Genomic DNA, 26471 nt, shown 5'->3' on the forward strand with positions numbered 1-26471 from the left:
ATTATGGCTGTTCTCAAGTATTTGATAGCCTGTCTCATCTAGAAAAATGATTAGCATTGTTCTGCTTGGACCTAGAGGGCAGACCTAGAAGTATGTGTGGAAATTGCAAAGAAGCAGATTTAGACAATCAAAAACACTTCCTAACAAGAGTTATCCTGAAGTGTCCTGGGCTGTCTGAGGTAGTGAGTTCCTCTTCAAGCACAAGCTGAATGCTATTTGTCAGATATATTGTAGAAAGGTTCTTACTTAAACCCAGATTGAACTGGATGCCTACAAAGTTCCCTTTCAGCTATAAGAATCAATGATTCTACATGAATTGGAAAGTGCCCAACTTACCAGAGTCAGGAGCCGACATTCACATTCTTGCCTCTTATGGGGGACAGGATTGTTCAACATCAGTCTTTTGGAACCTGAGGTCAAAGCTAAGAAAAGTTTCCATGTTTTTGGCTGGACTTAATATCTCCTTTTTCAGTGATTATTAGAGATTTTCCAGACCTCATTTGAAAATCCTTGGTTCTCAGCGTTGGTCTGAGAATGGATCCGAGCATTATGAAAAGCAATTTGGAATTATGCTTTTAAAAAAATGACTAAAATGCCAATATCCAAGCTGAGCCTTCTTAGAGATAGAGAGGATGAGGAAGTGTCTCACAGGTATAATGAGGGAAAGGGAGGGTGGCTTGTGTAAATGTGCAGAGAGCAAAATGAAATATCAATTTCAGGAAACACCTAGGAGCCCAATTTGACTGATGTGTATAATACACAGAACCAGAGAATCATATAGACCATTAGAGGTCATCAAGGCAAATCCCTTCATTTTTACAGTTGAGTAAACTGAGGCCTAGAGAGGGCAAATGACATGCCCAAGATCCCACAGCTAGTAAATATCTAAGGCAGGATTTAAACTTGTTTCTCTGCCTCTCTTAGATTTCTATCCACTCTCCACATGAGGGGTGTGTGTGTGTGTGTGTGTGTGTGTGGTGTGTGTGTGTGTGTGTGTTTGTGGGAGGAGTGGGGCTGATCTATAATAGGCTAGGAAAAGTAGATTGGAGCTGGGTTGGGAGCATTAGACCCTTTTCTTGCAACAATCCTGTGAAGCTTGTTTATTTTCCTCATTTGACAGATGAGGAAACTGAGGCTTAGAGAAGAATGATAGGACCAAGGGTAAGACTTTTAATTTAAGGTCTAGCCCTCTTGCTATGATGTCACACAGCTTCATAAAGTCTATTTATAAAGTGTTTTACATGCTAGCAAAGCATTTATCATCCATTGTTCCAATAATTGAAGTCCCAAAGTTCCGGCAAACTGAATCATCTCCCACGTGAAGCCTTTCCTTATGTTCACAAGAAAGAGAGCCTCAGTAAGAATATTGCTTCAAATCTAGTGCTTTCCCCACACCTTACACTGCACTGCCTAGGTTTCTCCTTTTCAAAGTCCTGCTCCTTTGTCATCCCCAATGTGTGAGGCAGAAATAGTGCTGCCTTGTGGGATTCATTCTTGTCTTCCCTTCTTAGGTCTAGCCAAGCCCATGGGTCTGGTGGAAGGGCCAGGAGGACTAGGCCAGGGTGGCATGGCAGCCACACTCCGAGATGACAGCCATGAGTCTGAAACCAAATATGAAGAATATGGCTACAATGCACAGCTGAGCGACCGGATCTCCCTTGACAGGAGCATCCCAGACTACAGACCCAAAAGGTAAGTGAGAACCAACAATTTGCTCCCAGGTTTGGGGGGGGGGGCAAGGGAGGCAGGAAGAGAAGCCTTGAAGCACAGCCACGAGCCCTTTAGAATCCCTGCTTTCTTATCAGATGGTCTTCTACTAGACTGTGTTGTCAGTACCAGATGGTGGGGCTCAGACTAGTGGATCCAGCAGCCTGTATCCTCCTGGAAAGATAACTCTGTTTTCCAAACTTCTTCCATGTTCCTTTCCATATTATGCTAATTTCTGTCTCTATGTATATTATTTTGTCTTTCTGGAATACACTTCTCTTGATTCTTTCCTTCACCAAATTACACTCACTGTTCAAGGTCCAGCCCAAGCTCCTCTTCTCCAGAAAGCCTGCACTGACTACTTCAGACACTGTTGGTCTCCTCCTTCCCTAAATGGTCAATTAAGCAACAAGTATTTATTAAACATCTACTGTGTGTTAGATTCTGAGATAGGTGCTGGGGAGAAGGGAGGAAGGAAGAATGTGAGGTGAGGCGAGGCAAGGGGAGGCGAGGAAAGGGGAGGCAAGGAAAGGCAAGGAAAGGAAAGGCAAGGAAAGGCAAGGAAAGGCAAGGCAAGGCAAGGCAAGGAAAGGCAAGGAAAGGCAAGGAAAGGAAAGGAAAGGAAAGGAAAGGAAAGGAAAGGGAAGGGAAGGGAAGGGAAGGGAAGGGAAGGGAAGGGAAGGGAAGGGAAGGGAAGGGAAGGGAAGGAAGGAAGGGAAGGGAAGGGAAGGGAAGGGAAGGGAAGGGAAGGGAAGGGAAGGGAAGGGAAGGGAAGGGAAGGGAAGGGAAGGGAAGGAAGAAGGAGGAAGGGAGGGAGAAGGAAGGAAGAAAAGAAGGAAGGAAGGAAGGAAGGACAGAACAAAAAGATGAATGGAGGAAGGAAGGAAGGAGAGAAGAAAAGGAGGAAGGGAGGAAGAAAGGAAGGAGAGAAGAAAGGGAGGGAGGGAGGAAGGAAGGAAAGGAGGGGTAAGAGAAGAAGTGCCTGCTTCCAAAGGGCTTACATTCTATCAGCTAGGATAAGCAATTATTGAAGTCATTGTCCATTCCATTTTTGGGGGCCCTTAATCACCATCAGTCTAGATTTACTTGGCAGTCTGATTCCTTCATATGTTTGTCCATTTTTCTTCAAGTAGATTGTGAGCTTCCTGGGGTTAGGGAACTTGTCATATCTCCTTTGATATCTCTTACTGGTCTGACCCTGTACCAGAGCTGATTACAGCTTGCAAACATAACTAGACTCACACTTGCCTCTTTTTTAAGATTAATTTTTTGTTTCATTTTTAATTATTCCTAACTTGACAAACACTGACACAAACATTTTCATATGTGTGTTCAGCTGTTTCAGTAACGTCTGACCCTTTGTGACCCTATTTGTGGTTTTCTTGGCTGAGATACTGGAGTGGTTTTCCATTTCCTTCTCCAGCTCATTTTACAGAGGAGGAAACTGAGGCAAACAGGGTGAAGTGACTTTCCCACGGTTACATAGCTACAAAGTGTCTGAGGCCTGATTTGAACTCCAAAAGATGAGTCTTTCTGACTCCAGGCACTACGCTCTATCTGCTATGCCACCTATGTGCCCATTTTCATATGTAAATGATAGCAAAAGAGGATTGGATATGAAAATTTGAGTTTCTATTGCAGACAGGTTATATGTACATTTTGCCTTTTTAAAATTATTAATTTATTTTTAACATTCTTTTTTAAAATTTTGAGTTCCAATTTCTTTTCACTTTCCAACCCGCTCCCACACCCACTGAGAAGGCAAGCGATATGATATCAATTATACACATGAAATCATGCAAAACGTATTTCCAAATAAAAGCCAGAAAAATAAAGTAAGAAAATTATGCTTCAATTTACTCTCAGAGTTTGTCAATTCTCTTTGGAGGTGGATAGCGTTTTTCTATCATGAGTCCTTTGGAATTTTATTAGATCACTGTATTATTGATCAGAGTAGACAAGTCTTTCATAGTTAATCATCATTACAAAATTGCTGTAACTGTGCACAATGATCTCCTACTTCTTCTCACTTCACTTTGCATCAGTCCATAAAAGGCTCTTGCTATAATTTTTTTCTGAAACCATCCCCCTCATCATTTCTTACACTATAGTAGTACTCCATCACAGTCATATGCCACAACTTGTTCAGCCATTCCCCAATTAATGGGCTCCCCCTAGATTTCTAATTGCTTGCCACAACAAAAAGAACTGCTATAAATATTTTTCTCCCTATTGGCCATTTTCCTTTTTCTCTGATCTCTTTGGAATACAGACCTAGTAGAGATATTTCTATCTCAAAGGGGCACAGTTTTATAGCCCTTTGGGCATAGCTCCAAATTGTTTTCCAGAATGGTTGGATCAGTTCACAATCCCACCAGCAGTTTATTAGTTTACCTATTTTTCTCCTCACCTCTTCCAGAATTTGTCATTTCTGATAGGTGTGAAGTGGTACCTCAGAGTTGTTTGAATTTTCATTTCTCAAATCAATACTGATTTAGAGCATTTTTTCATATGACTATAGATAGCTTTGTTGTTTTCTTCTGAAAACTGTTTGTTTGTATCCTTTGACTATTTATCAATTGAGAAATGGCCCTTGTTTTTATAAATTTGACTTATTCTGTATTCAATATGTATTTGAAAAATAAGGCCTTTGTCAGAGAAACTTGCTATAAAAATTTTTCAGATTACTCCATTGTTTATGGTACCTTTTAGCATAATGTAGTTTCCCTGATTATCTCTTTTAATTAGGTCTATTTTTGAGTTTGCTTCATCTGAGATCATGATTGCTACCCCTGCCTTTTTTTATTTCAGATTAGCAAATTAGATTTGACTCCAGCCCTTTATTTTAACTCCCTGTGTGTCCTTCTATTACAAGTGTGTCTCTTAGAAACAACATTATTGGATTCTAGTTTCTAATCCATTCTACTGTCTACTTCCATTTTATGAGTGAGCTCATCCCATTCACTTTCATAGTTTTGATTACTGTGTATTTCCCTCCATCTCATTTTCTTCTGTTTCCTCCTCCTCCTCCTCCTCCTCCTCTTTCTTCTTCTTCTTCTTCTTCTTCTTCTTCTTCTTCTTCTTCTTCTTTCTCCTCTCTCTCTCTCTCTCTCTCTCTCTCTCTCTCCTCTCTCTCTCTCTCTCTCTCCCCCATCTCTCTCTCTCTCTTTCTCAAAAAGTCTATTTTGCTTCTAAACACTGCCTCCCTTAACCTGTCCTACCTTTTATCACCCCTCCTCTTATCCTCTGATTTCCCTATTGTGTGAGCTACTTTATAAATTTAAATTGGAACCATTTATATTCCTACATGGAAAGATGATATTTGTAACTCATGAGACCTTTCTCAGTATTAGGGCAGTTGGAGGGAATATACATACATGCATACATACATACATACACACACACACATTTCTTCACTTTTTGAACCAATTACAATAAGAGTAAGATTCAAACATTGCCCACCCATCCCCATTTTCCCCTCCACTGTAAAATCTCTTCCTTATTACTTCTTTCACATGAAAAAATTTCCCCATTCTCCCTCTTCCTTCCCTCTTCTCCCAGGGCATTCCTCTTTCACACTCTTTCTTTCTTTCTTTTTTTTTTTTTGGAGATCATTCCAACATAATCAACTCACACCCATGCCCTCTGTCTATGTAAACTCCTTTTAATGCCCAATAATGCTAAAGTTCTTGGGAATTATATATATCATCTTCCCATATAGAAATGTAAACTGTTTAACTTTATTGAGTCACTTATAATTATTCTTTCATATTTACCTTTTTATACTAGTTTGAATCTTCTGTTAGAATACCACTTTTTCGATTCATCTATGTTCATCAGAAATGCTTGAAAGTCCTTTATTTCATTAAATATCATTTTCAACAAAGGAGTATACTCAGTTTTGGTGGGTAGATTATTCTTGGTTGTAATCCTAGCTCCTGCATCTTTCAGAATATCGTATCTCTGCTCCTTTAATGTGGAAGCCACTAATCGAGTGCGATCCTGACTGTGTGAATTGTTTCTTTCTGGCTACCTGAAGTATTTTCACTTTGACATGGGAGCTTTGGGATTTGGCTATAATATTCCTGGGAATTTTCATTTTGGCATCTCTTTCAGAAGTTGATTGGTGGATTCTTTCAATCTCTATTTGATGCTCTGGATTTAAGATATCAGGGCAATTTCCTTGATAATTTCTTGAAATATTAATATAGGCTCCTTTTTTTTATCATGGCTTTCAGTTAGTACAATAATTCTTAAATTATCTCTTCTTGATCTATTTTCCAGGTCAGTTTTTTTCTAATGAGATATTTTGCATATTTTTCTATTTTTTTATTCTTTTGACTTTGTTTTATTGTTTTCATTTATGTCTTGTGAAGTCATTAGCTTCCATTTGCCCAATTCTAATTTTTAAGGAATTATTTTCTGCAGTGATCTTTTGCTCTTCTTTTTCTATTTGGCCATTTCTGTTTTTTAAGAAATTCTTTCCCTCGGTGAATTTTTGTGCCTCATTTACCAAACTATTAATTCAATTTTTATAACTTTCTAGCATCACTCTCATTTATTTCTCCATTTGTTCTTTTACCACTCTCATTTCTTTATTTAACTCTTCCAGGTATTTCTGCTGTGTTTGGGTCCAATGAGCATTTTTTTTAAAGGCAATCAGGGTTAAGTGACTTGCCCAGGGTCACACAGCTAGTGTTGTGTTTGGTCTAAGGCCAGAGTTGAACTCGGGTCCTCCTGACTTCAGGGCCAGTGCTCTATCCACTGTGCCACCTAGCTGCCCCACCAATGAGCATTTTTCCTTGAGGCTTTGGTAACTCTTTGCTCATTGTTGTTGTCTCCTGAGTTCATGCCTTGGTTTTCTCTGCCACCACGGTAGCTTTCTTTTTATGGTCAAATTCTTTTGGTTGTTGTTGTTTGTTCATTTCCCAGACTATTTCTTGCCTTTGAACTTTATGTTAATGGTGAGCTCTGTTCACTTGGGGATGGAGAAACACTACTGCAAACTTTAGGCTTTGTCATGCTTCTGTTTTTGGAGCTAGTTCTGGGAGTCTGCAAGTTTTAGATACTTTCAAAGTGGCATGATCCTGGGAGAGGTATGGTCATTGCTTTCCTGGTCTGGAATCTGTTTTTTATCCAGGAAGGGCCCCTACTCTCCTGAAGTCACAAGTACCAGTACACCTCTTTGTTTTGGAACTGTGACCAGGGCACTTGCTCGCTTGTGACCACCAGCACTCCTCTCTTCCCTGGAATTGCAACCCAGAACTGTTTATGGGTAGTAGAGTTGCCAATCAGTATCAGCTGTATCCAGTGCCAGCAAAAGGACTTCTGTGATCTCTTTTTGACCAGTTGTTTGACCCGTCTTACCATCTCTGAGCTTAGAGCTTCCAAAGCTGCTGCTGCTGCAGGTACTGTTGCTACCGTTGCATGTGTGGGCTCCAGACAACAAAGCTATCTATAGTCATATGAAAAAATGCTCTAAATCAGTATTGATTCCTCTTCCTAATTTTTCCTCTACTCCCCTTACTTGCTTGTCAAAATCCTTTTTGATCTCTTCCATGGCCTGAGACCAATTTATATTTTTCTTGAAGGCTTTGGATGTAGGAGCTTTGACTTTGTTTTCTTCAGGTTGTATGTTTCTATCTTCTTTGTCATTAAAGTAAAATTCTATAGTCTGAGTTTTTTGTGCTATTTGCTCATGTTCCCAGCCAATTACTTGTTTTAAACTCTTTGTTAAGGTAAGGATCTGCTTCCAATGTGGAGGGATAGCTTCAGGGATTTTGTGCAGCTGTCTTCAGATATAATTCTAGAAACCTGTACATTTTCAGTTCTTCTAAGGTAATATGATTAAAGGAGAGGTATTTCCTCCTTTCTTGGCATGTGCTCTGGTCTTTGAGTGACCACAAGCACTCTTTTCTGCCTTGGAACTGTGAGGAAGATTCCCTCTCCACTACTGCCACAAGCTCTGCCTTGCCAGCAGTCCCCCTCACCCTAGGACTGCCACCCAGGACTGGGACCCAGATCCAAGCACAAGTGAAGCAAGAAAATCCTGCCTCAGCACCAGCAAATAGATCCTTGCAATCCCCTTCTGATCAGCCACTCTATTCCCTCATCATCTATGGGCCAAGAGCTCTGGAAGCAGTCACTACCACTGTGGCCACAGCCCCGGGGCTGTGCCAGGCCAGGACCATACTGTGCTCCTCTCTCGCCCACTAACCTTTCCCACTGACCTTCTAAGTTGTCTTTGGTGTTGGTGGGCTGAGAAGTCTGGAAACTGCCCACCGCTGCTAGTGATTCAATTCCCTGAAGACTACTCTGGGTTTTCTGGGGCCCCATCTTTGCCAGCAACCCATGTTGAACTGCAATCTTCTTCCATTGCAACAGACCTTTCCCATCAACCATCTAGGTTGTCTTGGGCTGGAAATTTGTTTCACTCTGTCTTTTTGTGAATTCTGCTGTGCTAGAATTTGTTTAGAGTCATTTTTTACAGGTATTTGGAGGGGTTTGGGGGATAGCTCAAGCAAGTCATGCTCTTACTCTGCCATCTTGGCTCTGCCCCTACCTTATATTTTTTTAAAAGTACATAATAAATTCAATTTGCTAATTTCTAAGCTATCTTTCTGAACTTCCTTTTTTCTGTTCTCTTTAGTGAAGTTTTTTTTTAATTCTTCAATTACATTCTTTTCCTCTCCTTGTCCTAAATTCACCTCAGTTCTTTCACAGCCCATCAGCTAAGAAGTTTATCAGTTCTGAAAGAATGAGATATTAATGTTTTTAGTATAGAAAGTTATGCTCATCCCTGGAGGGTGGAAATAGGAGCACGGTTGGAATTTTTAGAGAGTCAAATTTAGGCTTGGTAGAAGCATTGCTGACAATTAGAGCTGTCCAAAAGTCAGGTGGGTTGTCCCAAGAGACAATGACCTCCATATCACTAGACACCTTCGAGCAGAAATTAATGACAACACTGGAACTAGGACACAATGACCAGAACCTTATCCAGGGCACCCACATTTAGAGGATGTAGACAGCATTTATGCTTTCCTTCAGCAGCTAAAGAATAATTGAGCTTTGCATCTATTTAGCAAGTATAACCACTGAAAGTAGGAAGTTGATAAATACCATGTTTTCATTTCCCCCACCCCACAATCCCTCAGCTGTACCTCCCCAGGTGAGTTTTGCTTTGGGCCAGCTCTGTTCTACTCTCTCCTCCTGGGTGAAATCATCCCAAGGGATTATCTATGGTATTGTATGGTCTCCTTCTATGGAGTCCCTATTCCCCCTCCTTGGGTCCTGGGATCTGCTCTCTCTTAACTGAATTTGTTTGAAAAAGTTGATTTGAAGGCATATTTTTGTAGTTTTCTCCAGATGCCAAAATTATTAGTTACAATTCTGCTGAATTGTTGGTATTGTAAAGGATATTGGGTGGACTAGATGACTTCTGAGAGTCTATGATTCCCTGTCATGCTTACATATGGAGCTTATCTAAAATGAGATGTGACTACATTCAAATGACAGCTAGGTTATATCAAGTGAAATGTTAGACTGGATATTTTCCAAGTATGTTTGACAATATTATATATGATTCTGTGCTGTGTAAATTCCAAACAAAAGAAAGATTTGCTCCTGTTTGAGAATGGGATTGTTCTAATTCCTACCAAGCCCCACAGCACTATAAACTTCAATTAAATCTGTGGCAACAAGAGACATCAGCATGATAATCCACACTGGAAAAATAAAGTGGATGAGTCATGTTGTTCAAACTATGACAGTACTTTCAGTCAATCATCTAATAAGCAATTATTAAACCCCTACTATGTGCCAAGTACATAGTATGATGCCTTGGTGCTAAGCAATGAAGATACAAAGAAAGGCAAAACACTGTCCCTGTTCTCAAGGAGCTCATATTCTAGTAGAGAGACAACATGCAAACAACATGATACAAACAGATTACATACAGGATAAATTGGGGATAATCAACAAAGGGAAGGCACTAGCATTTAAGGGGATTGGGAAAGACTACTCACAGAAGATGGAATTTTGGCTGCAACCTGAAGGAAACCAAGGAAGCCAAGAGATGAAGGTGAGGAGGTAGAGAATTCCAGACCTGGTGACAAACAGTGAAAATGCACAGAGTAGGGAAAGGAGGCCAGTGTTACTGGATTGAAGAGTACAGAGGATGGAGAGTAGAACAGAGTGGTAAGAAGGTATAAGAAGATCGGAAAGGGCAGATTAGAAAGGGCTTTGAATGCCAAAAAAGAGAATTTTATGTTTAATCTCAATTATGTTCATTGCCACAATAACCCACTTCTTTAACACCCATATGCCCAGTAATTCTAAATAGCAGCAAGCCCTAATACAATACAATTCCAAAAGAACTAAAATGCCAAATTACCAAAGATAATTACAAGATGCCTAGTAGATACAAGCTGGTTGCCATGTGTTCCCAAGGCAGATGATTTGCTCCAAAACCCAAATCTAGAAATGTTTCTACCTGTGGCAAAAAGTTTACTGAGTGACAGAGAACAGTATGACTGGGTGGGTGAGCCCTCTAACCTGAACCCTTGTGAGGTTTAGAGGGGAAAGCCCAGGGATGATTAGTAGTGGTGAGGACTGGAAGAAGTTGGGAGGGACAGCGATCGCCAAGGGGAGAGAGCATGCCCCCTCGTGGCGTTGCCCTAGGATAAAGCCCCAATCACCTTTATTAGTTATAGCTCTGCTTGTACACAATAAGTGGTATAGAAGACATGATTATAGACAAATGTCACCAGAAAACATAGTTCAATCCTGTGGCAAGAAACAACAGGGGACCAGCTCCTGCCTTCCCCTGAGATATATTAATAGACCCAGGAGTACATTGAGCATACATACACACATATATATCTGCCCATAGTACTTACCTATATATGTATTATATATGTGTAGGTATGTATTATAAATGTATATGTAACATGATACATTTACTCATACATGTGTACTACGTACATATAGGTGTGCATTTTTATGTACATGGGTGTATATGTGTTGGTAAAATGGAGGGACCATGAACTGCACCATGGAAAGATGCCTTGATGCTGATAAATTATGGATGCAATAAAGTATTAAAAGATCTGTATTTTGCCATGTAGCATAATGGTAAGAATGTTGGGCTTGGAGTCAAGAGACCTAGAACCCTGACTTACATACCTGCTGGTTGTGTAATCCTGGGAAAGTCAAGATCGAAGGGTCCTAGATACGGAGCTGGAAGGGACCTCAGAGTCCACCTAGGCCTATCTCCTCATTTTACAGTTGAAAAACTGAGGCCATAGAGAAACTATGCCCAAGGTCACATATGTTGTTAAGTGGCAAAGATTGGATTCAAATTCAAGTCCTCTGAGACTCAATCTACTGGTCAGTCACTTATTCTTTCAGAGCCTCAGTTTCCTCTTCTGTAAAATGAAAGTAGTAATACTGATTCCATCTACTTCATAGGGTTGTTGTGATGAAAGCACTTTGTGGACCTTGAAATACTACTGAACCATGAGTTATGATTATACTCTTAATGACAAAGAGTCATGAATCAGGCAGGTAAGGTTTCCATGAAGTGGAGACAGTCCTGAGTCTTACCTCCTCACCACACAGGTTTGAATCGCTCACTAATTTCCAATAATTATCTCCTGCTTGAAAGCCTCCCTGGGGCTCCTTAAGGGAGATGAAATTCAAATAAAGCACTTTATTAAGCGGGTTCAAAAACACTTTAATAAAGTTTAACCAAGCATGGCTTCTGGGCTCTGGGAGGGAGTGGGAGGAAGGTTTGATAAAATTCCTTCCATTGGTTTAAACAGTTGGAAACCAGACCCAGGAGATGGAAACTGGGAGAAAGATGAGCTCTAGTTGGCAATGTGCCCTGGGCAGGAGCCCAAAGCTCTGGAGAGATTGAATGATAACAAAACCACAGTCCTTTGGGGCCACTGACAACATGGCGATCCTGTCCAAGTTTCCAAATCTCATGGATCATTTTTGAAAGAAGAGGGTGAATGGAGTTACGTTGAAAAGAACACTGGCTCTGTAGCCAAAGGAGCTGAGTTCAGATCTTGTTTCTGATGCTTACTATCTGTGTGTCCTTGGGAAAACTAACAGTCTCCCCAGGCCTCAGTTTACTTATCTGTACAATAAGTGACTTAGACTAGATGGGGTTGAAGTTCCTACCAGCTCTCAATCTATGAGCCTATGATCTTTATGACGCTGCTTCATGTATTTATACTTTCCAAAGAACAATTGTGCCCATGATCTCATTTGGATTTCAACGAAATTTTAGGACCTGGTTAGGGAAGGTATGATTAACCCCATTAGGCAAAGGAGTAAGCATAGTATAGTGTAAAGAATAATGAACTTCATGTCAAAAGACCTGAGTTCAATTAAATTTTTTATGAACAAAAATTGATTTTCTTTTCCTCAGATCCACACTTTATTAACAAATAATAACAAACTGGGTTCTGATTTCAGGGTTTCTACTCACCAGCTCTGTGCTCTTAGGCAATGCATCTGGGGGCAGCATGGCCTGGTGAAAAGAGTGGACCAAAGGTGGACTCTGAGGTTACTGTTGTCTTTCAGTTATTTCTGTTGTGTCCGACTCTCCATGACCCCATTTGGAGTTTTCTTGGCAAAGAGACTGGAGTGGTTTGCCATTTCCTTCTCCAGCTCATTTGACAGATGAAGAAACTGAGGCAAACAGGGTGAAGTGACTTGCCTGGAGTCACATAAGCAATAAGTGTCTGAGGCCAGATTTGAACTCATGAGTTTGAGTCTTTCTGATTCCAAGCCCAGTGCTCTATCTACTGTGTCACCTAGCTGCCAATCAAATATACATACATGTATATATGAATATATATGAATGTATATATATGTATGCATGCATGCATGAATATATTATGTCTATTGTTTTTTTACTTCCTCAAAAAGACTCAGAAGGAAGTATTAACTGAGGACATATGTGGGTAGAGAAATAGTTTCTGCACACTAAAGGAAGGAAGGAAGGAATGGGATTTAGTCATTCTAACTTGGCTAGGAGTAAAAGCTGGGACGATGGCTTAGAAGGGATAGTCAGCAAATCTTGGCAGTTGACCAGGGGTTGGTCCTTCGGAGTGTCACTTAAGTGGGAATGTAGACCCAGCTAACCAAGTAGCTGGAAATGTGCTGACTATCGTGGAGACATGTTGGCCTGGACCACATCATTCCAAAAGAACTATAACACTTGGCTTTCAAAATGGCCACAGCAGTGCAGAGGTAGCAGAAATGGAATGTTTTGGGAACAGAGTGGATGGAGCCTCAAGCCCACGAGGTGATCAAAAGAAGTGGGTGCTGGCAAACAGCATACAGTCTAGAAAGAAAGAGCAAGATGGCATGCAGACCTGGGGAAGCTGGAAGGGCTAGAAACAGCAGGAACAGGACAATGGAACACCAAAGGTCAGCACAGCAGGGACATCTGGCCTCTAGAAGCTGAGAAGGGAAGAGAAACAAAGAGAAATGATTCACAGAGGAATAAAACCACAGCTTGGCTTTTCCTGGTTCTGGGGGTCATTTGCTCTGTACAGATCTGGGGGAGGGGTGGTTGACTTCAGCAGCACTGACCCCATGGGGGTAGGGTGAGGGATGGTACTATAGAACTAGAATGACTATATAGCCCCCTGGGGGACCTTGAGACATTGGAGATGGGCCCACCGCAGGAGTGAGTTTTGACTCCCCAACAACATTGATCTTGAGTTCTTTCTACTCTTGGTGGGTTCAGAAACCCAGGGTAGCAATCTGTGATTGAATGACTTATGGGGAGATGAGGCCACCAGACAGAAAATGTTTCCTGATTGTCTGTGGGTTTGTATACGAGTCCTTGTTTTATCTTTTGTTATATACGATAAACTTGTTCTATGCTCTATTCTTTGTTAGCTTGGTGCTTGCAGGGGAAGTGAAAGTGCCTAGAAGAGAGGGAAAAACCAGACTGGGAAGGATGTTAGTAGGTGTGATAGATTAAAGATGTGGGGACAGAGCAGGAAAAGACCTCGGTTCTGAGGAAAGCAGAAGCCAGCAGGGCTGACCTGACATCTGGCTATGGCCTGACCACCCTAACCTAGACCTGGCTTCCTCCCTGCCTAGTGAAGCTACTCTTTGCACCTCTCCCTCCCTTTACTGAGTCCCGGCCTCTTCCCTTGAACAATAAGGCTGTCTGTGCAGAACCTGCTACAGCGGCTCCCAGGGCACTCTCCTAGTGCCAAACAGAATTAATTACAGGAAATTATCCATTGCAAGTGGCTACCCACATGCCTGTAATAAAGCTCCAAATCTGCAAAACGCAGTTTAGAAAATGGATCCCAAGTTGGCATTCTCTGGACTCCCCTTAGTTACACAGGGGACAGGTTTGGGTTTTTTTTTTTACTCAGAATAAAATTAGATTAAAAAATAAGCTTAGTGTTGTCTCTTCTGTCCAAGAGAGAAGGCTGTTTGGGACCTTTGGAGGACCACATGGTCCAGCTAACTCAGGTGCCTAAACTCAGAGCTTTCTAAGTCCTTGTCTAGTATAGTATTGAGTGAATACTTTCCATGTCCCAGTCCAATACTATGCTGTTTCTCAAGCAAAGGGCTAGTTTATTCCAACTCGTCCCCCTGCCTGCAATCTCGAAGCCTTCGAATCAATGGTCCACATAGCTGACCAAATAATCTCCCTAATGCATGTCTGCCCATCACTCCCATGCTCCGGTATCATCAATGGCCTCCTATTGCCTGTAGGATAAAATGCAAATTCTGCAGTCAATTCATGCTGTTATTAATTGTATTCATTAATTACAACATATATTATTACTTATAATTAATTATGAGTAATAACAATCACTAGACAAGCTACTAGTTGCTTGCTTTCTTGCCCTGTTCTCTCCTAGATCTGCACATTCTATAGGTCATTTCGCATTCTTGGGGTGAACTCCCCTTCTCATTTCCAGGTGTCTATATCCTCTTCCTTCATGCCTCAGCTTAAGCATCAACTCTTCCATGAAGCCATCACCCCTATCCCCACAGCCCAAACTCCCAACCCCTCCACATCCCTGCCAAAGCTGAAAAGGTCAGCTCACTCCTTAATTTTTCCTAGACAACTCTGTCTTCAGGCTTAGCATATTTTACATTAGAGCGGGCTAATCTGTGTGCATTTCGCAGCTGCCAGCCCATTTGACTGTAAGTTCCTTAAGGGCATGGATGTGATGAGTTGTTAGGTTTTTTTTCATTCTCATAGAATTACAGCAAAGGAAATGAACATTGTGTGGGAATAACCCCATCAGCCTACCTGCTGTCCCAAGGATGCTGTCAATCTCCAGAGGACAAGTTCGTAATCCTAGTACTTCTACTCAACTAAGAAAGCATTTATTTTCTCCATCTATGTACTAGTCCATGGGAAATTAAACGTAAAAGAATAGAAGTAGACCAGTAACTTGTCCTGGGAGCATTTTCATCTTGTTCAGTCATTTCAGTTGTGCCTGTCTCCTCTTGACCCCATTTGGAGTTTTCTTGGCAAAGATACTGGAGTGGTTTGCCATTTCCTTCTCCAGCTCATTTTACAAATGAGGAAACTGAGGCAAACAGAGTTAAGTGACCTGCCCAGGGTCATGCAGCTAGTGTCTGAAGCCAGATTTGAATTCAGTTCTTCCTAACTCCAAGCTAGCCCTCTGACCACTGTGGCACCTAGCTGAACCCAAACAAAAGAGATGAGAAGAAAAAGATGATTAGAGATGGTATTTATGTTGTGCTTTAATGTTCGCAAAATATGTAAGAGGTAACATATTTAGAGCAGGAAGGGACATGACGGATCATCTTGTCCAGATTTCTGTCACATCAAAGTAGCTGGATATTATAGTGAATTAAGTCCTGGATTTGGAGACACCTGAGTTCAAATCCAGTCTTAGACACTTCCCAGCTGTGTGACTCTAGGCAATTGATTTAGCTTCTCTGTGCCTCAGTTTCCTCCTCTATAAAATGGGGATGATAATGGCACCTACTTCTCAAGGTTGTTGTGAATATTAATTGAGATAACATACATGAAATGATTTTCATACCTTAAAGCACTATTTAAATGCTTATTGTTATTATTATTGTTGTTGTTGTTATTTCACATATGAAGATACTGAGGTCCAGAGACTGAAATACATCATCTAAGGTCGCCCAAGTAATAAATAGCAGAGCCAAGATTCAAATCCACATCTCTCCTGACTACATCGAGGTCAGGCATTCAATTAGTTGTTAAACCAAATTGAATGGAGTTGATTAGTGGCTGGGGTGTTTTCTTGCCATCTTCCCAATCACTTCCTTCTGACTCAGTCTTCCAAAGTAGTCTATTTGCCAAGGTATCCTTCCACCATGCTCTTAAATAGCTAGACAAGGGAAGGCCTGCAGAAGCTATATTCAATGTTTTGAGTGGGTATAGCTTTTTCAAAACTGCCAGGCTCATCTGTGCCGGGAATCAATAGAGCTTGATGGGATGCACCTCATGCCTCACATGCCACCAGAGGAAAGTTCACAAGAGCCTCAGCCCTCTGACAGCATGAGATTTTACTTTTTTTAATGACATGGTGACCACTGAGTGAGGACCTTTCATCTCCTTGATCTGTGTGTGGCTGGTTGCCTGAGGCCCAGAAGCAACTGATCAATAGCCCTGGTAGCAACAGGGACATTCAATCTAGCCCCTCCATCTCTCCATCAGCCAAAAGGGTCATTCCCAGATGGCCCAACCGGAACTGTTAGTCTTTGGAAAACATCATGTGAATGAGCTAATGTATTCATGTTGAAAGGAGTCAAATATTCTACCCCCAGGATCAAAATTTAAAACACATACACACACATACACACACATTCCAGAGTGGAGGAGGAGACTCATTAATTCTGTCTCCTTTTTCACCCTGAGGTGTGCAGTTTCCGTGGCTGTAAATACTTCATCTCAGCAGTGAAAGAATTGGATCTCTGGGGGTTTGAAGGGTAATTAATACTTCCCCTGCTCAGTCTAAGCTTACTCATTTTTAAAGGTTTCTCAAGTGCTTTAAATGGGAGACAATGCAAGAAACAGGAAACAAGAGACAGCTGCCCATCCTAGCAACCCAAGAAGTCTGCTGGCGGTTCAGTATGAGGGCCCACACAGTCTTCTCTGGGGACATGGGGTTGGATGAGGTCAAGTCAAGATGCGGCTAGGATACAGTGTGGCGAAAAAGTCAAAACTCTGTGTTTGTGGATGCAGATGGGCCAGGGGGAGTCCTTACCGACAGTCACTGGATTATAGTATTAAGAACTAGAAAAGAAACCGTGGAGTAACAGAATCTTAGATCTAGAGGGGACTTTAGAGACCATCCAATCCAATCCTTCATTTTACAGATAAAGAAACTGAGGTTCAATGACTTGCCCCAAGTCAGGAGTTGAACCTAGATCCATTAACTCCAAAGTCATTGTTCTTTTTAAAAATGTTTATTTATTTTATTTTTTAATTTATGGAATAAAACAAGCATTTCTATAACATAGTATAATTTAAAAATAGGCAATTGCACATGAAACTGCAAATCTGTTATGTACAATTTGCTATTCCTTTTAAATATATAATAGTTATCATGCAAATTTCTTTTCTTTTTTCCCTCCCTCCCTCTCCCTAGAGATGGATACCATTAGACACAAGGATACACACACACACACACACACACACACACACACACATGTATGTCTATGTAAAATCATTATATACATACTTCTATTTATCAGTTCCTTCTCTGGATACAGACAGTCTCTTCCTTTCTATGTCCTTTGTAGTTAATTTGGATATTTATAATAGTCAAAATGACTTATTCACTCAAATTTGTTCTGAAAGCGATAGTGTTCTTTTGATTGTACCACTCTGCCTCTCTATACAGTAGGTGACTAGTAAATGCCTGCTGCACTGAATAAGATAATAGCAATAAAGTGCTTTGGAAACCCTAAAGCACAGTGTAGCTAACTAGAAAAATTAACTAACTGCTTTAAGGTTTGCAAAGGATGTTTAATATGATTGTACATGAATAGCCTCTATCAGATTGAATGCAGTCTTGGGGAGCAAGGAGAGGAGGGAGGGGGGAAAATTTGGAACTCAAAATCTTATAAAAGTGAATGTTGAGAACTAAAATAAATAAATAAGGTTTGCAAAGGTCTGCACAAATATCCTCATTTGATCCTCATCATACTCTGGGAGGTAAGTGGTACCATTATCCCTATTTTACAGTTGGTGAAACTGAGGCATAGGGTGGCTAAGTGATTTGCCCAGAGACACATATCCAGCAAATTGTCTGAGGTCCCATTTGAACTCAGATCTTCCAGACTCCAGGTCCAGCTCCCTGTGCACTATGGCATCACTTAGCTGCCCCGTCAAAAACACAATAATAAAATGAAAGCAGTTTCCTTGAGAAATATGTAGGGACCGTGGTGAGGTGCAAGCTCCCTGTGACAATATGGAAATCATGCAAATTCATTTCATTTTAGGGTGCATCAGGAGAGACACGCAGGCACAGCTGGTGATAGTCCCTCCATATTTTGGTCAGACCCTCTCTGGAGCACCATGGTGGCACAGTAGACAAGGTGCCTCCAGACCTGGAGTCAGGAAGACCTGCATTCAGATCCAGCCAAGTCATTTAACCTCTGTTTGCCTTAATTTCCTCATCCATAAAATGGGATGATAATAGCTCTTACCTTGCAGGGCTGTTGTGAGGATTAAACAAAATAATATTTGTAAAGTTCTTAGCACAGTGCCTCATAGTAAGTGTTGTGTAAATGTTAGCTATTATTATTAGTTTCAGTTCTGGGCACCAAAGTTCATAAAGAATATTAATAACCTTGGAAGGGCAAACAGATCTTGAAGTCACACCATCATAGATAATAGCTAGCACTTACACAGCAATTTACAAATATTATCTCACTTGAGACTCATGACAACCCTGAGAGGAAGGTGCTGTTATTATTTCCTTTTTATATACGGGGAAACTGAGGTAGACAATGGTTAAGTGACTTGCCCGGGGCCACACGATAAGTGTCTGAAGCAGTATTTCAACTCAGATCTTCCTGACTCTAGTCACTTAACCCTGTTTGCCTCAGTTTCCTCATCTGTAAAATGAGCTGAAGAAGGAAATGGCAAATTACTCCAGTATCTCTGCCAAGAAAACCTCAAATGGGGTCAAGGAGAGTTGAACATGACTGCAAATGATTTAATGTAGCTGGATCATAGAGAGCATGGAAGGAAGGGAAGCATAAGAAGGCTAGAAAGGGCCAGGTTATAAAGGGCTTCCAAATAGAGGAATGCATAATTGCTCTTGGAGATACTAGCCACTGGAGGCCCCTGATGGGAAATGGAGGGGAGAGGGGGTTTTGGGTGACAAGGTCAGATCTATGCTTTTAGAAATAATCACCTAGGCAGTTAAGTGGAGGAGAGATTGGAGTGGGTCCTTAAGTAGAGTCAGATATCTTGAGAAATACTGCATTTATTACCCTTCCCTGGACGCCTTCAAGCAAAGACTGCATGACTACTCATTGTGCAGATCAGAGGTGTCAAACTCCTTTCTACCAGATTAAAAGGTAATTGGGAAATGATTAATAAAATAAATAATATACAATACAACACAGATAATGTAAATTTGTGGTTTTTAAGTCAATATGCAGCCCGCAGGGATCCACTTCTATCTGAATTTGATACCACAGAATAGAGGCCATTCTTGATCTGGTACAGGCTGGAATAGATGACTCCAGAGGTCACTTTGAACTGCAAAATTCTCTGATTCTTTAATATCCTACTGCTTTAAGGGTTGAAGGTAGAAGGATGGAGAGATGATTCCCTAAGGTCCCTTCCAGCTCTTACTGTCCCATGGATCTTCTGGTTAAAGACTCATTTTCACACTGATGCCACCATGTTGGATAAGTCCCATAGAGTCCCATTGAGATTGGCTTAAGTGCTGAATCAGAGGATTCGAGTTCTGGAAGCAGTGGGAATTCCCACAGAACCCCAGCATTCCCATAGTAACTGTCTTACTGACACCATCTGACAAGCCACAGGCCAGGGAGAAGCACCAGGTCTTCTGCAGGTGAATGAGATTGCTGTCAGAACCCTGACTCTCAGCAATTTCTGATATCAAGCCAAAGTTCTCCCTCTCCTCCTCCCCCTAGATCTATCATTGATTTCCCTTTGTTTGGTATAAGAATCACTTTTCTAATTAAGCAGCTGCTTTAATTATGCCACAAAGCCCATCATATAGATTCTGACAATTCAGACTGGCCCTTGGGAGGGTGAGGGGAGGATTGGCAAGCTCAAATTAAAAAGAATCATAAAAATGAATGACCTTTTCCCAAAACCATCCTCTATTTAAACACAGTAATTTCCCCCTCGTTACATGTTTGTAAGTCTTCCTGCATATTAATTGTTTAGTTTAAGAACAGCTTGGCTGTCAACTTTAATAAGCACAGATATACTGGTTATGGGATGTGAGTAAAGTAGAAACAGATAGTTTACACTTCTAGGAGTGCCAGATTTGGAGACCAATGACAAGGGTTCAAATCCCAGTTGCCCCTTAAACTTTCTCCCTTTTGAAATTATTCCATATTTGCTTAGACATGTATCTATGGTACATCCTCAATAGAATGTAAGGCATTTGAGGACAGGGATTGTTTTGTTGGGGTTTTTTTGTCTTGGTTTCCCAGGTGTGCTCATCCACACCTACTAGGTACTTACTGAGTATTTGCTGAATTGATTTGAATTGGATCTAATTGAGGTATTAACCCCTGTGTGGCCTTGGGGAAGTCCCTTTCCCTCTCTAAGCCTCAGCTTCTGCATCTTTAAAATGACAAAATTGGACTATACAATCTCACAGGTCCTTTATAGCTCTAAATCTATAATCCTTTCACCCCATGTGAGCCATGAGAGGCTTTGGAGTTTCCAGCAAGCAGTGAGGGCAAAGACAAACACGCTACAGTAGGAGCAGCCCATACCAATCATTCCTTAAACCATGTGGTCTGAGATTTAGAACTGAGAAGGACCTTAGTGGTCCTCTGGTCCAAGCTCCTCATTTTAAAAATGAGGAAACAGAAGCCAAGAAAGGCTAGCTGTTTTGTCATTTAGCAAGTGGCAGAACCAGGATTCAACTCCATATCCAATGTTCTTTACTCTAAGCTACATTGGTAAGATCTTAAGGATACCCAACTGTGTAGAATGTAAAGGAGGTGCTAATAAAAAATGGAAAACTTGGCTCAGCACAGACACCTGGAGTCATGGAATCCTTATGACTTATATTTGCATAGAGTCTGTAAAACAGTGTCAAGATAGAAGAGGTCAGACTGTGTGATTTCTAAGGCTCCTTCTAAAATAAACAGTCTGGAAACTAATATAAAATGTAAGTAATGGATCATCTAAATATATGGCTTGAGGATAGCATGGATAGATATAATCTGAGGTCTGGCCTACCTTTAGGAAAAAGTAGCAGCTATACCATCAGCATAATAGCTAAGGAGAGGTAGACAAGGTTCAGGATAGGACTCTCCTCCAATCTGCAAGTCAAGTATCAGCTTAGAATAATATCTGTTTGCCACCCCTCAAATTTCTCTGGTCTAGGGACACAAGTCTGAGTTTGGTCAACTCTTCAGTCTCAATTCAAAGAAAGTCATCTGCTGATCACACTTACAGGATAGTCTTTTGTTTGCTACAGTCTCCAGCTTAGCCCATCCCTGCCCAACATGACTTACTCAAAAGACCATCACAAATTCATTTATCTGAGCAAAGTAGAAAAGAGAAATGGGGAAGTCCTACAGATTAGAACTTACCAGGAAATATACTAAAGGAAATAACTCTTTAGCTGGGAACAAGATAAGACCACAGTTCAAACCAGGAGACAATGAGAACAATCTTTACTAATGAAATTCCTCTCTTAGCAGTCTCTAGAATTTCAAGTTCTGGAGGTTAGAAACATGATGGGGCAGGATCCCAAACATGTTTGCAAGTGGAGCCCTCCAATCCTCTGTTTAAAGTCTTTTTCTCTCCATTACCTCCCAATGGGTCCCATCTCTACCTATAACTCCCGGGAGTAGAACCAATTCAGTTAAGTCCCTTATGCAGGTACCTGCAGCATCATGCTCAGCATTCTCTCATCTGATCAGGTGTCCCATCTATCTCTCAGTAGGTAGTAGTACCCAAAACTACCTCAGGCTTGTGTTGAAACTGAATTATGCTTTGGATTCTGTGAACTTTTCAGAAAGCTTTCCCCAATATAATGGTTTTTTCATATTTTCCCACCTAATAGTATTTTTTTTCCACTTACATGTAAAGATATTTTTCAACATTCACTTTTATAAGATTTTGAGTTCCAAATTTATTTCTCCCTCCCTCCTCTCCCCAAGATGGCAGGCAATCTGATATAGGCTATACATGTACAATCACATTAAACATATTTCCATATTAGCCATGTTGTGAAAGAAGAATCAGAACAAAAGAGAAATACCGTGAGAAAGGAAAAAAAAGAGAGAAAATGATGCTTTGATCTGAATTCAGACTCCATAGCTCTTTCTCGGGATGTGGATAACATTTTCCATTATGAGTCTTTTGGAATTGTCTTAGATCATTGTTTCCCCAATATAATCTTGCATCCTGGTAAACCCCAACATGAAAGTAAGAAGGTGGGGATTTTTTGATCCTATTTTGCAGGTCAGGAAATAGAGGACCAGAAATGTTAAAGGACTTCTCCAAAGTTGCCTTTACTTCTTTGCTACCTTTGCTTTTCATCTGCTAGTAAGAACACAAACTCAGAATTAGAGGTCATCCATTATCATATCCTAATTTACCTTTCCAGCCTTTCTTCATATCTGTTCCCTTACATGATGTAGAGCGGTGGGTGGAACTCAGGACTTGGAGTCAGGAAGACCCAAATTCAAAATCCTGTCTTAGATGCTAATTATGTGACTTTGGACAATTAGCCTATTTATAGTAAGAGCACCTCCCTCTCAGGGTTGTCATGGAACAAAAGAAATAACATATATAATGTGCTTTGCAAACCTTAAAGTGATATAACATGTATGTATGTATGTACACATACATGCATACATATGTACATACACACATACATGCATACTCATGTGTGAGTTATTATTATCATCGTTGTTATTACTATCCACCTACTCCACATTCCAGTCCAACTAACCATTCCTTCATCTCAACCTGGTGTTTCCCTTCCATGCATTTATACAGGCCAGATCACACACCTAAAATGCATTCCTTCCTTATCTTTACCATTCAGAACCCTTCTCTTCTTTCAAGGTTGAGCTTGGGTGCCTCATTCTTCTTGAAGCCTCACTTGACCCTCATCAGCTGAAAGTGTTTTTGAACTCTTCGAATTTCCCTAAAGTGTTATCTCTACATATGGCTTTTGCCTTGTATTACAGTCTATTCTATATCATGGTTATCTGTCTATAAGTTGTATTTGATAATGTATTGCAGTCAGTCATTAAGCATTTATTAAGAGCCTAGCATGTGCCAGTCACTGTGCTAAGCTCTGAGGATGCAAAAAGAAGCAAAAGACAGTCCCTGCCCTCAAGTAGCTCACAAGATCACAGGATACAGAAGCCTAGAATTTCAAACTGGGAAAGGACATCGGAAGTCCTCTAGCTCGGCATATTACTTCTCCTTCCCCCCCAAAAAAAATTCCCAAAATATACCTAACAAGTGATCATTCAGCATCTACCTAGAGATAGATGTCCAAGGAAGGGGAGCCTCCTACTTCTTGAAACAGCCTATTCCATTTTTGGAAAGCTCTCATTATTTGGAGGGCAGCTAGGTGGCAGCATGAATAGAGTGCCAGTCATGGACTCAGGAAGACCTGAGTTCAAATCTGGCCTCAGACACTTACTAGCAGGGTGGCCCTGGGCAAGTCTGTTTGCCTCAGTTTCCTCATCTGTAAAATGAGCTTGAGAAAGAAATGGTAAGCCACTCCAATATCTTTGCCAAGAAAACCCCAAATGGAGTCATGAAGACTCAGACATGACTGAAATGACCAAACGACGACAATGAAAACCTAGCTCATATCAGTTTCTTCATGTTTCAGAAAATCCAAAGATAGAGAAGGGTTTGGACCTTTGTAAGAAGAACCTACTATTGTGCTGAACTTATTCATTATCACTCCAATTTGTTGTTGTTGAATCCCTTGGGTTTTTTAATGTATGAGCTCATATCATATAACCCCTAGAACACTAGAAACATGAGCTAATAATGGACTTTAAGGAGTAACTGCGACTTTGCTCTCTATCTCTCTGTGTCTCCCTGTCTCTGTCTCTTTCTGTCTGTCTCTCTGTGTTTCTACCTCTCTGTGTCCCTGTCTCTCATCACTTGGAACTCAAGTAGCCTCTCCCCTCCCCCACACAATAAAAAACAATGACCTCCCCCACACCATCCAGTACATGTATTTGCTTAGAGGAGCCTGAGGCTGGATCCCAAGCCCTGGCTGCCTCTTCTGGTCTGTGTTTCTTCCCCCTGAGCACAGATGATGGTGCAGCAATGCCGTTTCCAGCCTTGCCAGCATCTTTGTAAGTTCCAGAGGTTGGAAGCTGGTTGCTCAGCAAATGGTGGTGACTACCTCTCAGAGGGGAAGATGATCATCTCCAGGCGGACCCAACAGAAGAAAAGATGAAGAATGCTGGAGCCATAAACCTTAGCTTTCCAGGAGAGCCAGATTCCAGAATACTCCCTTTTCCCCAGGGCCATCCTTCCTCCACTACCATTGCTCAGTACCATCTCCTGCTTTGAGGTTCATTCCATTTGTCTAAATCCTTTTGTCATATTCCAACCTTCAAGTCACTCTCTCTTTTCTCAAGAAGTCCACCATCTTATACAGTCTTTGCCTCTCCCTGAAACCCAGCCCTCATACTTGGGGAAATCCCATCTACAGGGTGATGGCCCCTTGAACACCCTGTTCCTCTATCCAAGTTCATCAGCCCCTCAGTTTTCATGATTTTCATCTCTACTCTATTTCTACTACCTGCACACCCTGGAAATGATCATAGCTGCAAATCATTCCACTTTCACGAACTTCAACTCCAAAATGCCCTCTCTGATCCCAATCTCTTCTCCTTCTGCTCTTGCCACTATCTCCTTCCTTTTAAAATTGCTCTTCCCACTTGGTGCCTCTTTGAGACTTCCACCCACTGCCTCTAGTCCTACCCTCTGGGGCCAAACAAAACAAATTAAACCCATATTCCACATAGCATCCCTTCAAACACTTGAAGACAGCTCTCATGTTCAAACACACACACACACACACACACACACACACACACACACACACACACACACACACCCTTGAGTCCTGAGTTGTCCTGTTTCCAGACTAAACATCCCCAAGGCAGCAAATCCTTGAGGGCAAGGGTTATAATGATAGCCAAAAGACACATTTTTAGAGTACTTTAGAACGTACAAATTGTATTATGTAACATTGGCTCCTTCAAGGCTCCTTAGGTATTCCAGATATGGTTATCCTCATTTTCTGGATAACCAAATGTGGTTATCTCCATTTTATACATTCCTTGGAGAGAAAAAGTGACTTGCCCCTGGTCACACACCTAGTAAATGTAAGATATGAACCCAGGTCTTTCTGACTCTCACTAAAGCATTCTACCCACCTCATCACGCTGCTTCTTCCCAAAGTATGCATCTCCAATGGAACAGCAAATCTCAGGATCATAGAGAGAAGAATCAAAATTACTTTGAGGACCACTGAGTCCAAGCCCCTCATTTTGCAGAGGATGAAATTATAGCCCACATAGGTTGTCCAGCATCGCATAACTAATGAGGCAGAATTTGAACCCAGGCTTTCCTAACTGTAAGCCCAGAGAAACTCCTATGACTTGTCAAATGTGTCCATTGACACTGTCCATTCTTTTTGGTCCATGTGAAGACAAATGATCTGTCAGAAAGAAGCCAGGATGTATTACTATGGACTATGAAGTCCTGGGCAAAAATAATAAATAAATAAGCTTGGGGCCACAGGTGGTATTTGCATCACTGATGCTGATCGAAGGCAGGAGGTATAAGAGACTAAAAAACAGCATTGGGAAGCAAACAGTTGGCTGGCTGAAAAGACAGCATCTAAGAAAAGGATTTGGATTTCTGGACAACAGCTTAAAATATAGGAACGATGGGTTGGTTCTTGGCTAGAGGTGGGGCATTGCTAGCAAGGGCCAGGAAAATCATATTTTCCCAGAGTCTTGCAAAGCTGATCAAAAAGGATTTAAACTGAATAGAGAAGAGGGGGGTTCGGAAGTTACCCACCTAAATCTGCTAAAGCCTCATGCCATAGAGAGATGGAGGTACAACAAAGAGAAAACAGCACAAGAGAGGTCTTATGGGAGATAATCTATAAGAACAGAGCCAACAAGGAAACCTGGGGCCTCAGATCTCTCTATACAAATGCACCGAGTACAGCTAACAAGCGTGGGTAACCTAGAGGTTTTAACAAGAGTCAGAAACTTTGATGTTATAGATAACTTTGACTCTTGCTGCAGCAGGACAATGACTAGACTCTGAGTCAGGAAGGGAAAGAAGGAAAGGAAGGAAATAAGTTTTTATCAACCACTACTATGTACCAGGTATTGTGTTAAGTTTACAAAAGTTATCTCATTTCATCCTCACAATGACCATAGGAGGTTGGTGCTATTATTATCCTCATTTTTCAATTTAGGAAACTGAGTCAGTGAGAGGTTAAGTGATGTGCCCGGGGACACAT

General features: G+C 41.2%; 1 protein-coding gene across 1 annotated transcript in view; it reads left to right on the forward strand.

The window, feature by feature from the left end:
- Positions 1 to 26471, forward strand: part of GALNT9 (polypeptide N-acetylgalactosaminyltransferase 9) — a 285945-nt gene that overhangs the window by 76963 nt on the left and 182511 nt on the right. Inside the window, exon 2 of the mRNA XM_021004317.2 lies at positions 1512 to 1692. Within this exon, the coding sequence (XP_020859976.1) occupies positions 1512 to 1692 (181 nt within the window). The remainder of the gene's footprint in view (positions 1 to 1511; positions 1693 to 26471) is intronic.

This window comes from Phascolarctos cinereus, unplaced genomic scaffold (assembly GCF_003287225.1).
Source record: "Phascolarctos cinereus isolate Bilbo 61053 unplaced genomic scaffold, phaCin_HiC Scaffold_4;HRSCAF=312, whole genome shotgun sequence".
Taxonomy (NCBI): domain Eukaryota; kingdom Metazoa; phylum Chordata; class Mammalia; order Diprotodontia; family Phascolarctidae; genus Phascolarctos; species Phascolarctos cinereus.